At 49.5% G+C, this 21702-nt stretch overlaps 2 protein-coding genes across 7 annotated transcripts in view; one reads left to right on the top strand and one right to left on the bottom strand.

Moving 5' to 3' along the window:
* The window catches only part of SH3BP5 (SH3-domain binding protein 5 (BTK-associated)), a 67253-nt gene extending 45703 nt beyond the window's left edge, over nt 1–21550 (top strand). The window contains exons 4-9 of the mRNA XM_014537540.1: nt 8815–8979; nt 15552–15682; nt 16805–16847; nt 17543–17762; nt 19416–19676; nt 20149–21550. Of these exons, the coding sequence (XP_014393026.1) occupies nt 8815–8979; nt 15552–15682; nt 16805–16847; nt 17543–17762; nt 19416–19676; nt 20149–20360 (1032 nt within the window). The 3' untranslated portion in view covers nt 20361–21550. The remainder of the gene's footprint in view (nt 1–8814; nt 8980–15551; nt 15683–16804; nt 16848–17542; nt 17763–19415; nt 19677–20148) is intronic.
* The window catches only part of CAPN7 (calpain 7), a 53115-nt gene continuing 39104 nt past the window's right edge, over nt 7692–21702 (bottom strand). The window contains exon 22 of one of the 6 annotated variants that reach the window (XR_313443.2): nt 7692–7961. The gene's annotated coding sequence lies outside the window, so the exon portion shown is untranslated. Of the gene's footprint in view, nt 7962–14722; nt 14927–15688; nt 15839–17768; nt 17933–19684; nt 19966–20425; nt 20764–21702 lie in introns of those variants that run through there. The other 5 variants (XR_001361577.1, XR_001361579.1, XR_001361578.1 and 2 more) reach the window with 5 other exon arrangements.

The raw sequence follows: 21702 nt of genomic DNA, 5'->3' as shown, positions 1-21702 counted from the left end.
TTGCTAATATCTTGCCAATCATGTTTTATCTACCCATTCACCCTATTTTTTTCATTTTTCTTATTTTTTCTTATCTTTTCTTAATCCTTGATATCGTATTACTTCACCCATAAACACTTTAGTATTTATCTCTAACAGATAAGAGCCTTTTAGAAGGTCACATTTCCACAACTGACAAAATTAATAGTCTGTCTAATATCTAGTAACCAGTCTTTTTTCACATTTCTCCAGCTGTTTAAAAAATGTGTTTTCTTATGATTGCATTTGATTAGAAACTGCTGGTCTATTTTGAGTTGACAAGTAGTGTAGACCTCCCTTTTCCCTCACATTATGCTATTGCTCAACCCAGTGCATAGTTTTGAGTTTAAGGAAGCAGCTATGCCATAGAAACAGCAACATGATAGCTGATTAAGAAGTCCATGACCTGGCCGGGTAGCTCAGTTGGCTAGAGCAGCGGTTGCCAACCAGTGGTCCTCGGACCTGGTCCATGAGGTCTGAAAGGTTGGCGACTGCTGGGTTAGAGCATCATCCTGCCACAAGGTTGTGGGTTTGATCCCTGGTCAGGATACATACAAAATCAACCCATGGATGTGTGAATAAGTGGAACAACAACAACAACAACAAATCAGTGTTTCTCTCTCTCTCTCTCAAATCCATAAATTTTTTAAAAAGTACATCAAGAAGGAATTTTGGAAGGTTTAATTAGGGAAAATTTGCAGACATATACAACAATAAAGACAATAGCAAAGCAGAATAGCCCGGTGGTTAACTCGCCTGCTGATGGACCGTTTGCACAGGTGGAAGCCGGACGCTGCATTGTAGGCTGTGGCCTGGTAGGACCTGCTGTAATGATGTGTCTTCCAGCTGGAACGCAGGCTCCCTGGGAGTTCACAGAGGCCTTGGCATTCCGATCTGAGCAGTCCAGTGACTTGTTCAAGGTTATAGACCCAAGACAATGGTCATTGTTGGTGCCAGGAATATGCCCAGTTCTTCGGATGCAGGGTGCTGCCTCACAGTGGCCAGTTGTCCTGCTCAGTCAATGCCCATCTGTCCAGAGCACTGGAGGTCTCTCTTGTTGGCACTGTGGTGTGTGAAGAGCTGGGGTCCTTGAAAGGGGGCCTGTTTATCCACATGGTCCTGGTGGGGCCATCTCTGTGGAAATGTTGGCAGCTCTGCTCACAATCCCCAGGTGCCTTCAGAGGCAGGACCAGGGCGAGGGCCAGCCGGGCAGCTGGCTCCTCCCCTGGAGGGAAGGAGAGACTAGGAGGTGAGAGCACCTTTGCCATATCGGGCCTTCATGTCCTTGCCTCTGCGGCTGTGGCTGGGAGGAGGGAGATGCTATTTCCAGCTCTGGCACCCAATTAAAAAAATTATATATATATTTCAGAGAGGAAGGGAGAGGGCGATAGATAGAAACATCAATGATGAGAGAGAATCACTGATTGGCTGCCTGCACACCCCACACTGGTGATCGAGCCCCAAACCCAAGCATGTGTCCTGACCGGGAATCAAACTGTGACCTCTGGGTTCATAGGTTGATGCTCAACCACTGAGCCACACCAGTGGGACTAATTTTTGTTTTTAAGCAGCTCATCTTCAAACCCAGGACAGAGTAGAAGTATTTGACCGTGACCTTGATTCCCCGCCCCCCCCTTAATCCCTTGAGGCTCTTCTGACATTACAGTGCATTAAGGAACTTTGTGGCCTGTCCACTAGAACAACTTCAGGCCCTGTGTTACATCTGTTAAAACCACTTGGGGTTTTGTCATATTTCTCTAAGGAGAAATACACGGGTCTTCTGTTTAATATTTTACATTGCTTAGTATGTTGTATAGTGTACAGTTTAATGTTAACTGGTAATGGCTCAAACTGTACAGCTAACATTTGAGACTGAGTAAAAATCGTCGACCCATCTGTTCAACAAATTCTTCGACCTACAAACAATTGATTCAGGAAAATTGAGTTTAATAGCAATAATGAAAAATCCTATGGCACAAGCTCTAATGAGGAAAGTTTGATGTGGACAAAACTGTTCAATGGCTCAGATGGATTTGAAACAGAAAACAACTGATGCTAATGGAAATAATTTTGACTGATTAAAAATGAAAAAAGTGAGGAGCCCTGGACATGAAAAGTGATCACGGAACTAAATGGGCTCAGGGGAATTCTCTCTAGAAAATGCTTCTGGTTAAGATGTCTGTGTCCTAAACATCCACAGGGCAAATAGCTGGTACTTGCCTCTGGCCACCCTTCAGTGAACCTCACGGGGCGGTTTGAAAGGGCGTGGAAGGATGAGACGTTTCTAGGATTGAACGTCTCAGACTCTGGCAAGTGCCGATCCCTAGGATTGTTCTGAACACAGAAAACGAGCTTGAGTAACAGTGAGAACAGGTGCATCTGTCTGTCCACTTTGATGTTCAAGTCACACACCCTCCCTCCCTGAGACCAGCAGGGTTTGGATCGTGCTTTCAGGGGTTTTGATCTTCGATGCTTGGAAAGGAATCTGGGACTTTTCTTCATGAGCTTCTAGCTGGGGGATGGGTTCTTCACAGCAGCAACATAAAGAGGCAAGGACAGAATTTGTGTGTGTGTGTGTGTGTGTGTGAGTGTGTGTGTGTATGTGTGTGTGTGTGTGTGTGTGAGAGAGTGTGTGTGTGTGAGTGTGTGTGTGTGAGTGTGTGTGTGTGTGAGTGTGTGTGTGAGTGTATGTGTGTGTGTCAGTGTGTGTGTCTGAGTGTGTGTGTGTGTGTGAGTGTGTGTGAGAGTGTGAGTGTGTATGTGTGTGTGTGTGTGAGAGACTGTGTGTATGAGATGGATCGTGCTTTCAGGGGTTTTGATCTTCGATGCTTGGAAAGGAATCTGGGACTTTTCTTCATGAGCTTCTAGCTGGGGGATGGGTTCTTCACAGCAGCAACATAAAGAGGCAAGGACAGAATTTGTGTGTGTGTGTGTGTGAGTGTGTGTGAGTGTGTGTGTGTGTGTGAGTCTGTGTGAGTGTGTGAGAGACTGTGTGTATGTGTGAGAGTGAGTGTGTGTGTGTGTATGTGTGTGTGAGAGTGTGTGTGTGTATGTGTGTGAGAGTGTGTGTGTGTGTGTGAGTGTGTGTGTGTGAGTGTGTGTGTGAGAGTGTGTGTGTGTTGTGTGTGTGAGAGAGTGTGTGTGTGTGTGTGAGTGTGAGTGTGTGTGTGAGTGTGTGGTGTGAGTGTGTATATTTTAAAGCAAGGACAGGGGGCTTCCCACCAGTGGTTGCCCAGTGCAGCAGGGACCTTGTCCTGTCCCCTTGGTGGGGGAGGGGCTCCCAGCCAGAGCACTTCCCCTGCAGGAGGAGGCAGGCCTGCCTGTGCTTCCTCAGTGCTGCGTTGCCCACATGGACGTGGACGTGGAAGTGGAAGGAAGGGCCACTGCTGACCTCACTCGGGGCAGCTTCCGCTTCACCCCAGGCTGGTGACTTTCTGGTTCTCTTTACAAGGGAGGCGGGTAGTCCCATCTTCCATTTCATGCCCTAGTGTCCAGGGGTTTCTGGAAGCCTCTGTTGCTCCATAATTGTCCCCATCAAGCACTGGGAGTGCATGCAAATTGAGCTCACTCCTTCCTGAGTAAGCCAGAGAATGCCTCTGGGTTTCAGGTGCCAAGTGGGGAAGCTCTCCTTGGGCCTGTGCCCTGAATGGGATGGAGGAATGTGGCCCCTGCCTCCCTGTGTCTCATTCAGCCTCCTCACTCCCCTGTGAGTGGGGGCCATTGATCCACAAGCAGATGAGGAAACAGTGCTGGGTGGACGGGAGGCTGGGCTCAGAGAGCACGCAGGACCAGCGTCTAGACCCCACTCCGCTCCCTGGCTCCTGACGGACTGAGCTCAGCTCTTACAGGAGCCCCCTCCGTCCACCCTGCTCTGTGGAGAGAACCCCATGCTCTCCTTGGTAGTGGCATCTTTTCTTTTCTCCCTGCGAACCCCCCCTCCCCCCCATTTAACAGTGGCCAGTGTGGCCTTTGTTAGGTGAAGAGGTGAGAGTGAACATAGCTTGACCAGTGCCTCTTCGCCAGGAGTTTGTGGCCCCAGCAGGTGGTAATTGATAGAAGTTTAGCAGGAAGCTCTGGGTCAGGGTTTGGATCTTGGCCCCACCTTTGGTGGCTGGGTGATCTTGGGCAATGCATTTAACCTTTCAGAAAGTAGGGATGATAATTGGACTGACCTCAGAGGGTAACTTTGAGATTTAAACGAGGCGCTGTACTCAGAACACCTTAGATACAGGATCTGACTCAGAATAAATACTCCAGCAGTAGCTGCTGTGATTTTGTGATCATCTGTGTCCACCTTTACGGTCGGTTCGTAGTCAGGCATTAACTGTGTCTCGTCTTGTGGGTGCTCTCTGGGACCTGGAGCCCCCAGCTGGGTGGGGCTTTGGGCAGCCGTGACAAGACCCCATCTCCTTTTCCGTTTCCGCAGCTAACTGGCTGGTGTGCTAGTGACACCGTAGGAGGCTCAGTGCCACCTGAGTCACAGGTGGGAGGCAGCAATCCACTCGTCCCCTGGTTATGTCATTGCCAGAGTGACCCAGGCCGGCAGGCCCCGCACCACGGTAGAGCGGAAATAGCCCAGCTGGGGGTCAGGGGCTCTGGTTCCCTGGCTTTGGCCAGCCCCCAAGTAGCTGTGTGGCATTCAGCACATTGCCTTGCCTCTCTGGGCCCTTCTTTAACAAACGAAGGGATTAAACTTCCTTCTATGTTGAACCTTTGCTGCAAATGTCCAGATGCTCTTGTTCCTTCCTGACACCGATTGTGGGTTGGAGTGGAAGTTGAGTCAGATGGCCGTGACCGCAGTCTTTCCCATCTGGCAGCCTGGACAAAGGCAGACCTCTCTTACCCCCACCCCCACCCCCTTGACGACACTGGATGGAACACCCACGTGTTTCCGAGTGCCTCACAGTCACAGCTGGCCTGGGCCAGTGGCTAAAGAAGGTCGCTTATCAAATTCATTCATGGGCAGCCTCTTAACATTCTCTCCGTAGAGCTGTTTCCATGAAAGCCATTAGTGTCCATGAGTCATGAGGATATTTAGGATTTTTCCTGGGTTGCGTCTTACAGCTCAACCTCTTTGGTACTGTCCTCAGCGGAGCCCCAGCCCTTCAGGTTGCTAACTGGGCTTCTCTGCTGCGAGTGGGCTCATTACCAGGGAGCCTGTGCATGTGCCCTTATTCAAATAATGTATTCCTACGAGGGCTGGGTCCTTTGTTAGAGTCGGAAGGTAACACCTGGTTGGTTGTGCCAAAGATTTCTGGGCACCATCTTTCACCAGATGGGGAGAACCAGACAGCCAGCTCTTCGGGGGATTGCTCAGTTGGCCTCTGATTGTCAAGGCTGTGTGTCCACGATGACCCTGGGACGCAGTCTCGGAGCTGAGTCCTCCTCGGTTAGACTCTTGGACGCCGCCTGAGTTTCTATGGCCAGGATTTGACCAGTCTGCAGTGGCTGCTGCAGTCACTTCTATCAGGTTTGCAGAACAGCCCAGCTGTGTAGAGGGAAGAAGTGTTATCATTTAGGTTTAGGTTTGGCGGAATAGAACAGAAAACCCCCAAACAACACTGGCTTACGCATGAGACTTATTTTTTTCTGTCATGTAAAAAGTCAGGAGGTAGGCAGTCCAGGGCAGAGGCCTAACTTACTGTTTTCCATCCTTAAGAGAGTTACCTCATGGTCCAAAATAGCTGTTGAAGCACCAGTCATTGTATTCATATCCCACATGGAGAGACAAAGGGGCCCTCCTGGAAGTCCCACTCCGAGTTCATTTATATCTCATTAGCTAAAAGTGGCAGGGGCACTAGCTGAGTGACAGCTGGGAAATGGGTCTTCAGCAGGGACATTGCCTCACCCGGAGACATTCCTGTTACCAAGGAGGATGGAGAGAATGGACAGTGGTGCAGAACACATGCCCAACACTTACTTGAATGAATAAGTAGGTAAGTGATGGGGAATGTCTGTGGGTTCAGTGCAGACCGAACCTTCATATTAGTAGTATTCACGATATGACAAGATCAACATAATTCTGACACCACCGTGCAGGAAGGAAGGAACCATTTGGAAACTTTGAAAATTCAGTAGGAACTTGAAGAGCATGTTCGGCAAGGCCCCTGTAGCTGGGCTTCCTCTCTCCCCTCTTTGTAGAGACTTGGTTCCCTCACTTGAGCTCATCATCAGAGGCATGGCAGTGGGCGAGGAGGTGCTGGCCCGGGCACGGCAGCCACGCTTCTTTTTTTTTTCACCAAGCAACCTACAGGGCTGCTTCTTCAAGCCACGCTTCTGAAGGTCCCCACGAGGGCATCTCTTTTTTTATTTGAGGAAAGAAGAGCTTCGTAATTCAAGCAGGGAGACCTGGGGATGAACTGAATGTCGATGAACTGAAATACTAAAATTTCCTTACGAACACATTCAAATCCCTTCTTAGAAAATGCTAGAATCCTGTGGAATTAATCATTGTGGCTGGTGTTGGTTTGAGCCTGTAGGCAGTTGGTGGTGCAGGGTGGGGGCAGCTCTTAAGTGATGGGTCCCCATGCTCTCCCCTTCCCCCCATCACATCTGGGTGAATGGAGGGCCCCAGGAGGGCTGCCCTCATGGGGGAGAACCATGGATGGGCCCAGAGGCACGGGGTCCGGAGCCGTGAGTTGTGTTGCAGAACAACGCCCTGTCTTGTCACTCCTCAGTGGGTCGGTCAGTTCTATGGAGAGCAGGCCCCTTGTCCCCACCGTGTGGCTGAGGCAGCCTGCGTGGATGTGTGGTCCAGGGCACACAGGTGTCCACAGCAGGCAGGTCTCTGGGCCACTGGTGGAAGCTATAGCTTGGCATTCATTCAGGGTCTTCCCTCCTGGTTCCTTTCTGAAATTGCTTTGTCAAGTCTCCTACAGACACTGTTTCCTCTTCGGTCCCCCACCCCCATTTTCAAATCATCCTCATCTTCAGTCCTAGTTCAGGACCATCCTCCTTGAAGGAAGTCCCCTCGGTTCCTCCACTGGAAAGTTTCCCCTTCACATCCCCTCACTACACGTTTCCCTCCGTCCCATGGCACCTCGTTACGGTGGGGTGTCAGCTCCCTGACCACATTGCCAACGCCTGGAAGGGCAGGTGTGGCGCCCAGTCTGTGTTCAGTGAGTGAGGGAGTGTGGCACCCAGGGCGTCACAAAGCTGTTCCTTGCCTGGGGCTGATGGGCTCCACGTAACCGTCTCGAAAAGTGTCCTCGGCCTGTGGTCTCTGAAGACTTCCTCTAAGTCATGAAGGCAGGTCTCTGGGCCACTGGTGGAAGCTGTAGCTTGGCATTCATTCAGGGTCTTCCCTCCTGGTTCCTTTCTGAAATTGCTTTGTCAAGTCTCCTACAGACACTGTTTCCTCTTCGGTCCCCCACCCCCATTTTCAAATCATCCTCATCTTCAGTCCTAGTTCAGGACCATCCTCCTTGAAGGAAGTCCCCTCGGTTCCTCCACTGGAAAGTTTCCCCTTCACATCCCCTCACTACACGTTTCCCTCCGTCCCATGGCACCTCGTTACGGTGGGGTGTCAGCTCCCTGACCACATTGCCAACGCCTGGAAGGGCAGGTGTGGCGCCCAGTCTGTGTTCAGTGAGTGAGGGAGTGTGGCACCCAGGGCGTCACAAAGTGTGGCACCCAGGGCGTCACAAAGGCTCCACGTAACCGTCTCGAAAAGTGTCCTCGGCCTGTGGTCTCTGAAGACTTCCTCTAAGTCATGAGAAACTTTGACGATTTGTGGGAGCCCCGTTGTTCCCCTTCGCAGTCCCAGGGACTGCCCTGTGGGTATCTCCTGAAGTGATGTAACTGACATGCAGATCTGGTTGACGGAGCGGGGCAGCATTTGGCAATGTCTTGCCCATGCTCTGCCTGCGAGAGTGGTGACCCGAGGGTGTGTTGTTGGTTTCCGATGCGATCGCATGGTCCTCTCTTGAAGAGGCATAGCTAGTCTACAAGAAAACAGAATGAGAGTCAACTATGTCATTTCACACTTTCTGGTATCCCCGGTTTAAAAAAAAAAAGTAAATAGAAACAGTATACTTTATTTTGTTTAACCCAGTGTATCCAAAACATTGTCATTTCATCATGGAATCCACATGGTTAGGAAGGCGATGGTTATTCTGTTTTTGTAGCAACAGGTTTTCACCATTTGGGTGTTTTACGCTCAGTTTGGATTGAAGACATTTCTAATGCTTGAAGCCACATGTGGCTGGTGGTAGCCCAGCGTGGTCGGCTGCCTTGTCTGTTGATTCTTCCACTTGACATTCCCGGAAAGTGGGTGTGAATTGGGTGGGGGCCTGTCTGGCTGAGTGACAGCACTGGGTGGGACTCACAGGGTCTGGTCACAGCTCTGCTGCTCACCAGCTTTGTGAGCCTGGGAAGGCCCGTGTCTCTCACCACGGTTCCCACCTGTAGAACGGAGCCGTAGGTGTGTGATCCTCTGGGGAACTTTCTGCTCTGACATGCTGTGAATTGAGCCCCGGCTCTGGGCGGGGATGGGGTTGGGGACCACGGCATCTCCCTTGGCATCATTAGCAAATGAGAACTCCATGACAGGCCGCGGGTGGCCATGCCTGTCATCCGAGGGGCTGGCTTGCCATCTCTGACTCTGACCGGAACTTGGCATGTTTATCTGGTCTTTGGGGTTCTGGGCTGTGAAAATTGTCCATTCACCGACCCAGCCGGCATTGACAAGGACCTGCGGGGGCCAGGCCTGTTCCCAGCCTCCTCTTTGGGAGGCTGTGATGGGCCAGCAGGAGCCCTGCCATTTCCCGAGGGCTCATGAGGGTCCTTTCTCACCAGGCTCAGCTGGAAGCGCAGAAAGCCACGCAGGACTTCCAGAGGGCCACGGAGGTGCTCCGCGCCGCCAAGGAGACCATCTCCCTGGCCGAGCAGCGGCTGCTCGAGGACGACAAGCGGCAGTTCGACTCGGCCTGGCAGGAGATGCTGAATCACGCCACCCAGAGGGTGAGTCATAGCCGTGTGCCGGGGGAGGGTGACCTGGGTGTCCCTGTCTGTCAGCGTCTGTGTGCCCGTGGGTGTGTGTGGGGGCGTCTTTCACATTATTTCTTGTCTGTCCGATGCAGACTGGCCCCTGGTTCTGGTGAGTTCTGCGTGTGCTGTTTCCCCAAGCAGAAGGAACAGACTCCCAGGCATGTGGCCTAAAATCCCTCTCTGAGAGTCACAGGGCAGGAATAGAAAAAGCCAGGAGTTCATGCCAGCAGCCTCTCCCTTTTCAATGTCACTTGTCACAGTGGTTCAAGTCCAGGGGGACCTGATAATTAAAGATGGCCTGTGTTTCCTTAAATAAAAGCTGGCTGGGCGTGTGTAGCCTTGGGCCTCCTGCCCCCTAGTGGACATGATGCTCAGAGAGCCTAACACAGGCTGGAACTTTCTTGGGTCAGCTGATGAAAACCCAAAGCGGAGGTTGGAAATCTTGGAAATTTACAAGCCACAGCCTGAAAGATGTGAAATGGACTCTCTCTCTCTCTCCTCTCCCCTCTCTCCCTTCTTCTTCTTCTTCTTCTTCTTCTTCTTCTTCTTCTTCTTCTTCTTCTTCTTCTTCTTCTTCTTCTTCTTCTTCTTCTTCTTCTTCTTCTTCTTCTTCTTCTTCTTCTTCTTCTTCTTCTTCTTCTTCTTCTTCTTCTTCTTCTTCTTCTTCTTCTTCTTCTTCTTCTTCTTCTTCTTCTTCTTCTTCTTCTTCTTCTTCTTCTTCTTCTTCTTCTTCTTCTTCTTCTTCTTCTTCTTCTTCTTCTTCTTCTTCTTCTTCTTCTTCTTCTTCTTCTTCTTCTTCTTCTTCTTCTTCTTCTTCTTCTTCTTCTTCTTCTTCTTCTTCTTCTTCTTCTTCTTCTTCTTCTTCTTCTTCTTCTTCTTCTTCTTCTTCTTCTTCTTCTTCTTCTTCTTCTTCTTCTTCTTCTTCTTCTTCTTCTTCTTCTTCTTCTTCTTCTTCTTCTTCTTCTTCTTCTTCTTCTTCTTCTTCTTCTTCTTCTTCTTCTTCTTCTTCTTCTTCTTCTTCTGCCCTTGACTGGAATCGAACCTGGGACCCATCAGTCCGCAGGCCGACACTCTATCCACTGAGCCAAACGGGCCAGGGCTCGCCTTTCCTTCTTGCCCTTTCTCCACCCCCACCGAAGATTCAAACTAGCCAGAAGAAACCGTTTCAGAAATCACTTGATCTGCTCTTTAAAAAAAAGAACAAAACATGTTTCTGCCTTTTTTTTCCTTAGTAATTCCCGGGGCCCCAGTGGATGGTGAGTGGCTGGTACCACAAGGAGGTGTCTCCAGGACAACCGTATCACACAACTCCATCCCCGGTGGGAATGGTGCTTCTTGGGATGGTGCAGTGAGCGACTTGTGGGGCTGGACCAGACTTCTCTGGCCGCCCCTGTTACATAGGGCTCCCGATGTGTGTCCTCCTGCGGCCACTGGAGGTTCCTTGGTTGTGGGGGTAACCACTGCAGGCGAACAGGTGCCTGGGTCACAGGCCAGGGTTTCCCCCTGGGCTGCTGGTCCTCTTCCCAGATTCCTTCCCAGGGGCACAGGCCTGAAATGCTGCTCCTTGAACTGCTGAGGGAGAGGGAGAGTTTGCAACTGACTCCAGCAAGAGACAGAGCTGGTGGCAAAGCTTTGCCCGGCCGCACCCCTGGGTCACGGAGAAACTCAGCCTGCAGGGGCTGTGCTCCCTGAATCTGATGGACAGGCAGCTGCTCTGTGTGTGGCTTGGCTGCAAGCCTCCCTCTGGGTTTAGCACCTTCCCACGTGGAGCTCCTGCCGCCTACTCCCAGAGCTTTGGGGGCCTGGCATGCTCGGCTTGCCGAATAGTGCTTGATGGAGACCACGAAGGGTCTGGAATATGTCTCCTGCCTTGTCTGACCTGTGGATACTCTGGGAAGCCTGTTTCTTTAGGAGAAGGGAGCGCTGTGTCACCCTCTTCTACAGAAAGTACTAATCAAGGGTCTAGAGCAGTGATGGCGAACCTCTGACACGCGTGTCAGAGGTGACACGCGAACTCATTTTTTTGGTTGATTTTTCTTTGTTAAATGGCATTTAAATATATAAAATAAATATCAAAAATATACATCTTTGTTTTACTATGGTTGCAAATATCAAAAATTTCTATCTGTGACATGGCACCAGAGTTAAGTTAGGGTTTTTCAAAATGCTGACACGCCGAGCTCAAAAGGTTCGCCATCACTGCTCTAGAGAAAGATCCGGACTCAGGTCCAGGGCTGCCTTGAGGGATTGGCAGTGGTTTGGGCTACATGATGCCCACCCCAGGCATGGTGGGAGAACACTGGGGTCCCCACGTTCCTTGCCTGAGGCCATCAGTGTGTCCCCTTTGTACCCCTCAGACGTTTGGTGATATTGAGCAGCCACACTTGGAGCCATGGCTGAAGCCAGCGTGCTGGGAGACTGTAAGTGAGCCAGGAGCCCTTGTGTTCTCTGGGAGGCCACATGCAATGCCACAGATGGACAAGGAACGGTTCTCTGCTCAGTGCTGGGCTAGGAGGGCCTGGGAAGCTGTAAGCAGCAGTGGCCACTGGAGTGGCTACTATTGCTGCTCACTCCCTGGGGCCTTGGGCAGCAGCAGCCCCTCCAGCTTGGTCTCTTTGGGCCTTGAAGCATCTTTATGGGAAGGTGATAGCCTTTCACCCTCTGGGAGAGGAGGCCTGGCATCTGGGAGGGAGGATTGGCTTTTCTGATGTCTGCCAGAAGAGACCAGGTAGAAATACACTGAGTGGCCAGATTATTATGACCACCCCATCAGTACAATGAAGTGAATTGGTTATGCAAATAACAACAATAAAACCTTGAGAGTATTTGCTTAGGAAGTTTTCAGTATTCAGTATTTTTGGAAGTGTCAATGAAGTACTGATGGGGTGGTCATAATAATCTGGCCACTCAGTATAGAGGAGGAAAGTGTGGCTTAGAAATGGGGAGGCAGGATGTGTTTATGAACTGGCAGCTGCTGCAGAGGGAAGGCCGCAGTCAGCCTCCCCTCCCGGTCCTGGCGGTCAGGTGGCCTGGGCGCGTGGAACTGAGGCCTGGATGGCACATGGGGAGCTGTCCAGGCCAGCTTTCCTGATGCTGGTGGGTACGTACCGCCCCCTCCCATATGGTGGAGAGAAGCCACCTTCTGGGCGCCCCCTCACCCAGGGGTGTAATAAGAATCAGAAAACAGCCTGGATGAGCCAAGGTTCTGAGGAAACAAGAAAGCTGCCTTCCCTGGGGAGAGGAGGATGCTGGTCTTTGAGACAGGATGTTGGGGGAGATTACACCTGGGATGTTGGGGATGTAAGCAAGGTGGAATGTCTCAGGGTTTGGAGAAGGGAAGGCTGGAACATGAGGAACCGTGCTGGGTGGATGTCTACTGGTCAGTTCAGGCTATTCTGCTGGCATGGGACCCGGCGCGCCCCCTCCCATATGGTGGAGAGAAGCCACCTTCTGGCCCCCCCTCACCCAGGGGTGTAGTAAGAATCAGAAAACAACCTGGGTGAGCCAAGGTTCTGAGAAAACAAGAAAGCTGCCTTCCCCGGGGAGAGGAGGATGCTGGTCTTTGAGACAGGATGTTGGGGGAGATTACACCCGGGATATTGGGGATGTAAGCAAGGTGGAATGTCTCGGGGTTTGGAGAGGGGAAGGCTGGAACATGAGGAGCCGTGCTAGGTGGATGTCTACTGGTCAGTTCAGGCCATCCTGCTGGCATGGGACCCGGCAAGGAGGCTGTGCCCAGCCCGGCTGGCACACTGCTCAGTGTCTGTGGGAATTCAGGCAGGAAGGCCTCAGCTGTTTGAGGATCTCCTTTGGGCGACTGTGACAGGGTCTCTGGGGCCTTGGGGTCCCAGGTGCCTATCTGCCCTGGGGCTCCTAGGAGGGAGCCAGCCCAGCAGGCCTTTTCCTCCAGTGCCCGCTGCCCTCTTGCCTGCCCAAGGCTTCAGGCTATAGGTGTTCTGGAGGCTTGTCCAGTACCAGTTCTGACTGCTCAGGTCCACTGGGCACTGGCGGTGGTCAGTGCTGGGGCAGGCCCAGAGGGTGTGTAGGTTTTGGGAACCCCAGGAGTGCCTGACCTCTTAGCCCAGCAGGCTGAGACAGATGCAACCAGAAGGGAAGAGAGAACCTGTGGGTCATCCCCAGGACAGGGTTCCCTCTGGGTTGAGAAAGTACTAAACCATCGGGAAGGAGGCCAAGACTCTGCATGTTGGACAGTTACTTCTTTCGGGAGCCTTCGGGCTCTGAGAAAGGAGGTGGGACGCCGAGCGTGCCCCGCCCCTCCTCCCACCTGAATGCTCCTCCGGTGGAGATGGTAAAGGGGGCAATGGGCTGTGGCTGGATGCAAGGACGGACGGCAGGGCAGCCTGCGCAAAGCCCACTTCAGCCTGAATGCTTCCTCCCCTCGCATCCGTTATCCCAAATGTCACACACTGAAGGCCCCTCTCAAGTGCAGCCCTGCTGGCAAGCCCCCCTGAGCCGCCACGGCCATCTGCAGTCTGATCCCACTCTGCCTGGATTGATGGCCACGGCGCACACCCGGAGAGGTTGGCTGCCCAGGGGGTGGTCTCTGCGTAGTCGGTGTGTGCAGCTCTGAACTGAACGTGATGGTGGTAAAACTGAAGAGTGTGGTACAGAGATGGAGGCGGGTTCCCTGTCAGCCTGGGCTTCAAGGGGGCAAGGGTGGCCCTGGGAGACCTGGCCATGGTGAGTTGTACGTGCCCGGCTCAGCGCAGCCTGCTGGTGCCTGAGGCCTGAAGGAACTGTTTTGTTATCCGATTCCTTGTGTGTCTGTTCCCCGTGGCTACAATTTTCATAGTGGAGCCTTCCCGTGCCACCCTCGTCCCTCCCTTATCTTTCTTTCTTCCCCCACCCTTTGCAGCACACAGCTCATGCCCTACTCCATGCCCGAGGGAGGGCTTCCTTGGTTACCTAGGAGATTCACCAAGGTGTCATGCTTGTTGACTTTCTCCCTGGAGGCTGAGTTGGGGGCTGGAGGGGTCTCTTCTGAGCGCTGAGACTGTGTGCGTGGGGCCGGGGGGATTGGGACAGGACATGGGTGATGTGGTCTGATGGGGGTGAAGCAGGGGCCAGCGACATGCTGCTGCCACCTCAGTCTTCACTGGTAATATTTCCAAGGGCTTGGAACGTTCTGAGTGATTAATTTTAGAAAAAGCCTTTAGATTAAGGGCTGAAATAGACAAGGGCACTGTGTGCAGCTGGTGAGAACCCTGCTTCTACTGTACAGGAAACCCTGTGCAGTAGCTCCCAATCATAGCTTTTCTATGTCCATTTAAAATACTTAGTTCCTTAAAGGTGAACCCTGCATTGAAATCTTTTGTAATGGAACAGCTCACCCCCAATATGTTGTGTTCTGTCTGATAAGCTTGGGTTTTGAGTTCTCATTAAGGTTACACCAGTAAATCCTGAGCGCCTAAGAGGTAACACAAGAGTGTGTCCAAGTACGGGATGTTTTTAGTGCATCTTATTTCTTTGTGAAATTGTTGGTGTTAGAAGCAAAGAGAAAGGATTCTCCTAGCCCTTTGGTCTTGGTTGAGAAGTCATTTTAGCAAGGATGTCACTGCATGTTAGCTTAGTTAGCTCAGTTCCCTTCTCTGGCTTTGTTTTAATTCTACTGTTTTAAAAAGTATCTCAAGCATTGAAACCTTTGTTAAAAGATATTTTAAAGAAAGTAAAAGCATAACTCTAATATAAAATGTTTCTGTGTCAAAGGTTTTAATTCATTAACTAAGGAGGGAACTAGTAAGATGTGACAACTATTTCAAAGAATTCAACAAACACACATTCATGTAGAAAACCAGGGATGCAGAAACAAATTTATAAACTGATGCAAAATTGGTAAATATTTACAGGGTAATCAATATTATCAGATGCACCTCCACTAGGACAGAATTCATCTTCATTTCTAGGAATAAGAATAATCTGTATTACTATCCATTTTCTATAACTTAACAGGGTCATAAAATAGGTCCAGGACAATGAAAGCCAGAGATGACCTGGGAGGGTGTGCTAGACAGGACACCCAGTAACTTTTTATGCTCACGTCAGTCTTTCATAACTTTTCCTTACACTTCATAATTATCCTGGACAACAAGAATAATTGCCTTGTCCTGATGCTGTCATGCCTGCTTTGCTAGGTATCCCAGTTCTTTGATGTCTAAGATCCCACGGGTGTTATTTGCCCATTTGCCTGCCCCAAGGTGGAAGCAGGAACTCAAGCTATTTAGACCCAGGAGGCCTGAGCAGAAGGAAGTGGATGTTGATTGAATCAGAGAATGCTTCCTTTTTATTGTATTTTTGTTTTTCCTTGTTTTCTTTCTTGGTCATTGCCACAGCCAATTTGGCTATTTAATCCCACCTGACAAAGACTTTTCCAAAATAGAAAAAATAGGATGAAGTAATCCTATTCGCGTTGGAAGTTAAATTCAGCCTGCCCATTAATTTACTCAAAGGATATTTTAGAAAAATGATATACCCCAACAAGGGACTGTTCTGGACTTGGCTGGGTTGACCTCTTCTGTTGTTTGAAGGTCATGGAGGCAGAGCACACCAAGACGAGGAGCGAGCTGGTGCACAAGGAGACGGCAGCCAGGTACAACGCGGCCATGGGCCGCATGCGGCAGCTGGAGAAGAAACTCAAGAGAGCCATCAACAAATCCAAGTGAGTCTGGGTATAAGGGTCCGAGGCCATATGGTGTTCTCTTCTTCCGAATCTTCTCAACCTTTTATGTGCCTTGCACTTAGGGACCTGCCTCACCAGAACCTCTTGCCCAGGCTTCCTATCCCAGAGGGACAAATGCTGAGTTGGGGGCCACTCCTGGGGAACACAGAAAAAGGAATTTCAAAAGCAACCATTCCATGGCCCATTGGCTGGGCCTGTTTATCTGTCAGTAGAGTGGAGATGAGCTGTCATGCGGCTTTTTGGCCCCTTGAGTATGGCTCTTCCTAAGCCTTAGGAGTACCCTAATTAAGTTAATAACAATGTACCTACCTATATAGTTTAAGTTTAAAAAATTTGGCTCTCAAAAGAAATTTTAATCATTGTACTGTTATTTGACTCTGTTGACTAATGAGTTTGCCGACCACTGGCCTAGACCCAACAGCCAAAGACAGCCCCAGAGCTTCATGGCAGGTGAACAAATCAAGAGTAAAGTATTGGTCTACACCTCATGCTCAGGCGCCAGAGTCACTAAAAAGAGCCAGGGTCTTCTGGCTGACCAAGAGCCCAGGGTCTGTGTATAATGTTTGCATTTCTTGTTCTTGCTCTTGCCCATGACCTGGTTGGGTCTGTAGACCATCTTATACTTCTATCCTGGACAAAGCCCAAGGGGACCAACCTGAGCCGGTCCTTCCAGTGGCTCTGCTGTGTTGTCGGGGGAAGACTGGTGCTTCCCCGTTACCCAGCTTTTCGAAGAGGGTGTTTGAGGCAGCCCCTTCTCCAGCCTTATCTGCTGGTCATCCCTGGGGAGCCCACCTCCTTAGAAGAGATCCGGGCCACATTAGCTGCAGGGCACAATCTGTGACCTTAAACAGCCTCCCCAGAGAGGAAAGTGAACCAGGATGCAGGGGCTCCAGGATCTGTGTACATGTGTGGATTCCCCAAATCTTGAGTGAGCCCAGTGCCTCTGACTGGCATCTGTATCCATCAGGCCCCAGAGCTGGGAGCACCATCTTCAGCTCGTGGCCTTGTCAGTTTACTAAATCCTGGAAGGACGACCTAGCCTCATACACCTCATGGAGTTTCATTGTGTTATATTACTCTTGTTTTTTCTGTCTTTCACAGGCCTTATTTTGAACTCAAGGCAAAGTACTACATGCAGCTTGAGGTATGTGTGGCCTTTGGTTTTGTTGGTGATGGGATTTTTATGCAAAGCCCCACTTTTTGTGATACTTTCACATACCTCATTTGCTCCAAGAGGAGAGTGGAGAGACATTCTTTACTGAGTTTTCAGGCCTCTAAATGGTCTTGCGTGGTCTCTGACATTCTCTACGTCTGCTGATTAGTCACTTTCTATATTGTACTGGGCAGTGGTTCTCAGTATGCTCCTAGGACCAGTAACATCAGCATCGCTTGGGAACTTGTTAGTAGTACAAATTGCTAAGTCGTTCCCCACCGCCCACTGTGAATGGAGCCCAGCCATGTGAGCTTTAACAAGGTATTCTGATACAAGAGCCCTCCAGGGTATTCTGATACAAGTTGGAGAACCACAGTGCTGGGGACCAAATGGCTAGAATGTGGGACTTCTGTGTGAATTTGACACCCACTGTTGTTTCCCTGATTGGGTTTGTTCTGCCAGTGGTAGTTTTTGGATATGGAGCTTGTTTGTTACCCAGATGGGAGTTGGAAGTGGTAGTGGCTGCTTTTATATCTGGTACATGGACAGCTTTGATAAGAATAATCAGATCCTCAGTCATGTCTTGGAGTGATGGGCAGAAAACATGTGTGGACCTGTCATTCAAAAGCATCCCAAGGCCAGCAGGGGCAGCCTTCACTTACTGAGCCTCCTGTTCTCCTGACCAGCAACTAAAGAAGACCGTGGATGACCTGCAGGCCAAACTGGCCCTGGCAAAAGGCGAGTACAAGACGGCCCTGAAGAACCTGGAGATGATCTCGGACGAGATACACGAGCGGCGGCGCTCCAGCGCCATGGGGCCTCGGGGCTGCGGCGTGGGGGCTGAGGGCAGCAGCACATCTGCAGAGGACCTGTCAGAGAGCAAACCCGAGCCAGATGCTGTTTCTGGTGAGTCGGGGGCTCGTATGCAAGTTGTGTGGTCGGCTTCCGGGGCTGTCTTCACCATCACAGAAGGGCCTCACTTGGGCGGGACCGAGGGCTATTTCTGGTGACGTACCACATTTTGTGGAACGCTGTGTTCATCAAGTTGCTACTGAGTGTTCCTCAAAATCAGGATTCTATGGTCAAGTAAGTTTGGGAAAATGTCATATGTTCACTCCTCTCTGAGGTTCAAAGTGCATACTACAACATACAAGGGTCTGAGAAGCACTGCAGGAAAGAGCCAGGAACAGAGCTCTGGAATTAGGTTTGATTCAAATCCTCACCTTCCCATCATTACTAGCACATGATGCAGGCAAGGATTTATCTTTATATCTGTTTCTTCAGCTGCAGAATGGGGAGTATGGTAGTACCTACTCTCTACTGTAGAGTGGTGGTAAGGATTAAATGAAATTAACATTCCACAGTGGTGGCTGTCACTGGTGTCTGACCATAGAGAGCCCTTTTCCAGGAAAACTGGTATTAGAGGTTTGATGTGGCTCCCTTTATGTTAACCATGAAAACTCTCCAACACTGTCTTTGCACAATTCCTCCTCCTTTTCTGTGCAATGGTCCCTAGTGGCTCTTTCCCAGGCTCCTTTCCCAACAAATGTTCAAGTGCTGGGCCCAAGTAAAGGAAGAGGAAACTATAATCTGAGAATCAACAATATGAGGATTTGATATGCATCATCTCATTTACCCTCTAGAGAAAGGAATCTGAAGCTCAGAGAGGTTAAGTAACTTGACCAAGGCTATACAACCAATAGTGGAAATAGGATTGGGAATCAGATTTGAGTCCATTTTGCCCCCAACATTTCAGTATTTCTCATTTATGGTAATCATCTGTGGGATGCTACAAGGCTGTTTTTAAAGATGAAGGAGGAAGAAAGGGGAGTAGAAGAGGAAAAACATAATAAGCAGGATTATGTGCAGGCAGAGGGAACTAGCTAAAGGCTGAAGTGGCTTTCGAACCATGACAATGACATGTCTCTGGGCCTTGGTTATTCTGGTCTAAAAGTGAAATTACAGAGCACTGGGAAGGAATTTTCTTCTGCAGCAAACTGTGACCTAGGTAGGCTCTGAGTGCGTCTTTTGAGATCAGAAGTCACCTGGAAGACAGCAAAGGTCCCAGCAGGTATTCCAAGCAGGGCTGTTTCTCCTAGCAGCTCCTGCTTCTGCTGTGGAGGAAAGTCTTGATGTCTGACTGGCTTTGTTGGGGATCCTTTACAAAGGGCCAGCCCTCTTCCTGTGCAAGTGTGGATCTATTTGGGGGGGAGGGGGAACTGGGGTGGAGAAAAGTCCCTGATCTGTGGCTGAATTCATCTTCTACCTTTAGGCAGTGTCTACTGACACTAACTTGTAGGGCACACAGGCTATGACATTACTGCAAGGACACTGAACATGCATGGGATCCAGCTGCCAGCCACTTCCCTTTAGCTGCATTGGTCTGGTCGTGCATGCTGGGGAGGGTCACGTTCCTTTTGTTAGGCACTCACAGTGGCAGGGATTCTGCAGTCCCCATGCTGTGTCTAGCTGTCTGCAGCAGCAAACGCTTCTGGAGGTGTTTAAGGAAATAGGTTGCTATCAGAACCTGTGTGACTGGTGTTCTCTCTCTCATCCTAGTGGCCTCCGAGGCCTTTGAAGATGACAACTGCAGCAACTTTGTGTCTGAAGATGACTCGGAGACCCAGTCTGTGTCCAGCTTTAGTTCAGGACCCATGAGCCCATCTGGGATGGCCGACCAGTTTTCTGCAGTTGTGAGGCCCGGCAGCCTGGATCTTCCCAGCCCCGTGTCCCTGTCAGAGTTTGGAGTGATGTTCCCAGTATTAGGCCCTCGCAGTGAATGCAGTGGGGCCTCCTCCCCGGAGTGTGAGGTGGAACGAGGTGAGTTGCAACCCTCTCACCAGTAGTGCTGTCCCGGGTGACTCTGCCTTTGCAGCCAGATCTCTGCACTGTCCTAGACCTTGTTCTAGACCGTGACCAGGTCTTGGAGCCCCCAGGGCTGTGTGAATGTGCTGTCGGTGTTTATCACTGAGATAGTTTCCAAGTCCTGTTCTGGGGGCTTCCGGCTCCATAGCGTGGGTTCTGTCTCTCATCACAAAAGTCCTCTTGACAAGCACATGCTAGAGGTTTCTGTTTCCCAGCTATTAAACGAATATGACAATTTTCATCTCTAAAAATAAGGAAAATAGAAAACGCTCTGAGGAATAAAAGCAGCTATATGATGGAGAACCCTCTGTTATATGTATGTGTTGGGCAACACTGGGAAATTCTAGAGGGTTAAGTTGGCTGATTAGTTTGGGCCTAAGTGACTCTTGGAATTGTCAACACTCACTTAATCTTTACATTTCTATAGGAGACAGAGCAGAAGGGGCAGAGAATAAAACAAGTGACAAAGCCAACAACAATCGGAGTCTTAGCAACAGCAGCAGTGATGGTGGCAAGAGCCAGAGCAGCACCTCCCCTGAGGGCCAGACCTTGGCAAACAGGATGAAGCAGCTCTCCCTCCAGTGCGCAAAGGGACGAGATGGGATTATTGCTGACATAAAAATGGTGCAGATAGGCTGATCCAACCAAGATCCTGGCCCCAGTGCACACCACTATTTATATGAGAAACTGATTGGAGAACATTGTGCCAATAACCCTTTAATATATGCCAAATCGTAAGTGTTTACTCTGAACTGCACCAGTGAGGTTTCAGAGACCTTAAGGCTGAAGATTTTTCCTCTGGTAAGAGCTCTTGGGCTGGTTTGTTTTCAGAGCAGAGTTGTTGCTGCAGGTGGGCTGTGACCAGGGCAGTCTTTGTGGAACATTAACTGTAACAGTGTTATGGAAGCAATAACTAGTTCTCACAAAAGAACCCGAGCAAGAAAGGGGCTGGGAAGCTGAGCCCAGCTGGGGTCAACAGCTTGCTTCTCTCACCCCCAGTTGGGAAAATAGAGATGTTCTCTCCTTTTATATCTTAGGGCATCTAAATGAAAACAGAACGCAAGACAAAATTCAGATATTCAGAACATACCTTTTTGACCCAGTGAAGGCTTAAAAAAATCCAAGAACATAATTCATTTTTTATCATCTCTGATGTTCGAAAGGGACTTTTAAAAAAAGTATGTATGTTAAAACACCCATTAACAACATTTTCTATAAAGGTTACCATGAACTGCACTTTTTGGGGTGGGAAAGGTGAATGCCAATGTTGGGATGGGGGGCTGGGGAGGTGAGGGTAGCAAGGACATATCATAGAAAGAGATTTGTGGTTGGGGAAGAAAAGGTTCTATAGCATAAACCTTATCCTACCAGCCAAGGGGACTTATTCTAAGAGAAGTGCATGTGAAAATGGTTGCCACTGTTATTCTAGATTGACAAGGTGTTACTTTCTCTGTAGGTTGTAACTTTAAAAATTATTTAAGGGTTATGCTACACTAGTATTTCTTAGAGGAAACTGTCTCTTAAAGCTAGGAAAGGGAGTAGGCATGTGTTGGCAAAGGCTGTTATTCTAATAGTAAGTTAAGACTGCTTTTCTTTAATGTTTTCAAGGCTACACATATTTAAGAGCACTGTATTTTATTTGTTTTAAAAGGAAAAGAGCAACCCCATTTCAAGTTGTTTGTTAATTGTCACAACTTGTATGTTTTAGTCATTTGTAAATCTCTTCATACTGTAGTGTTTTCTTCTTTTTTAATGACTAATACAGTATCTTAATTACAAGGTTATTTTGTACTTGTCTTAATACCTTGAGTGTAATAAAAACCACTTAAGAAAATGACAACTTTCTATGACTTCAAATGAGAAATCCTTATCTTGTCTAAACCTTCTATTCTAGGCAAATTTCTTGCCATAGGAAGAGCATGGGATGCCGTGGTCATCTGTTCTTATTTTCAATTAAAGTTATGGATCTTAATAATTTAAG

The sequence above is a fragment of the Myotis brandtii genome, unplaced genomic scaffold, assembly GCF_000412655.1.
Source record: "Myotis brandtii unplaced genomic scaffold, ASM41265v1 scaffold18, whole genome shotgun sequence".
Classification (NCBI taxonomy): domain Eukaryota; kingdom Metazoa; phylum Chordata; class Mammalia; order Chiroptera; family Vespertilionidae; genus Myotis; species Myotis brandtii.
Note: the sequence above shows the minus strand (reverse complement) of the source record. Positions and strands in the feature narration are given on the sequence as shown.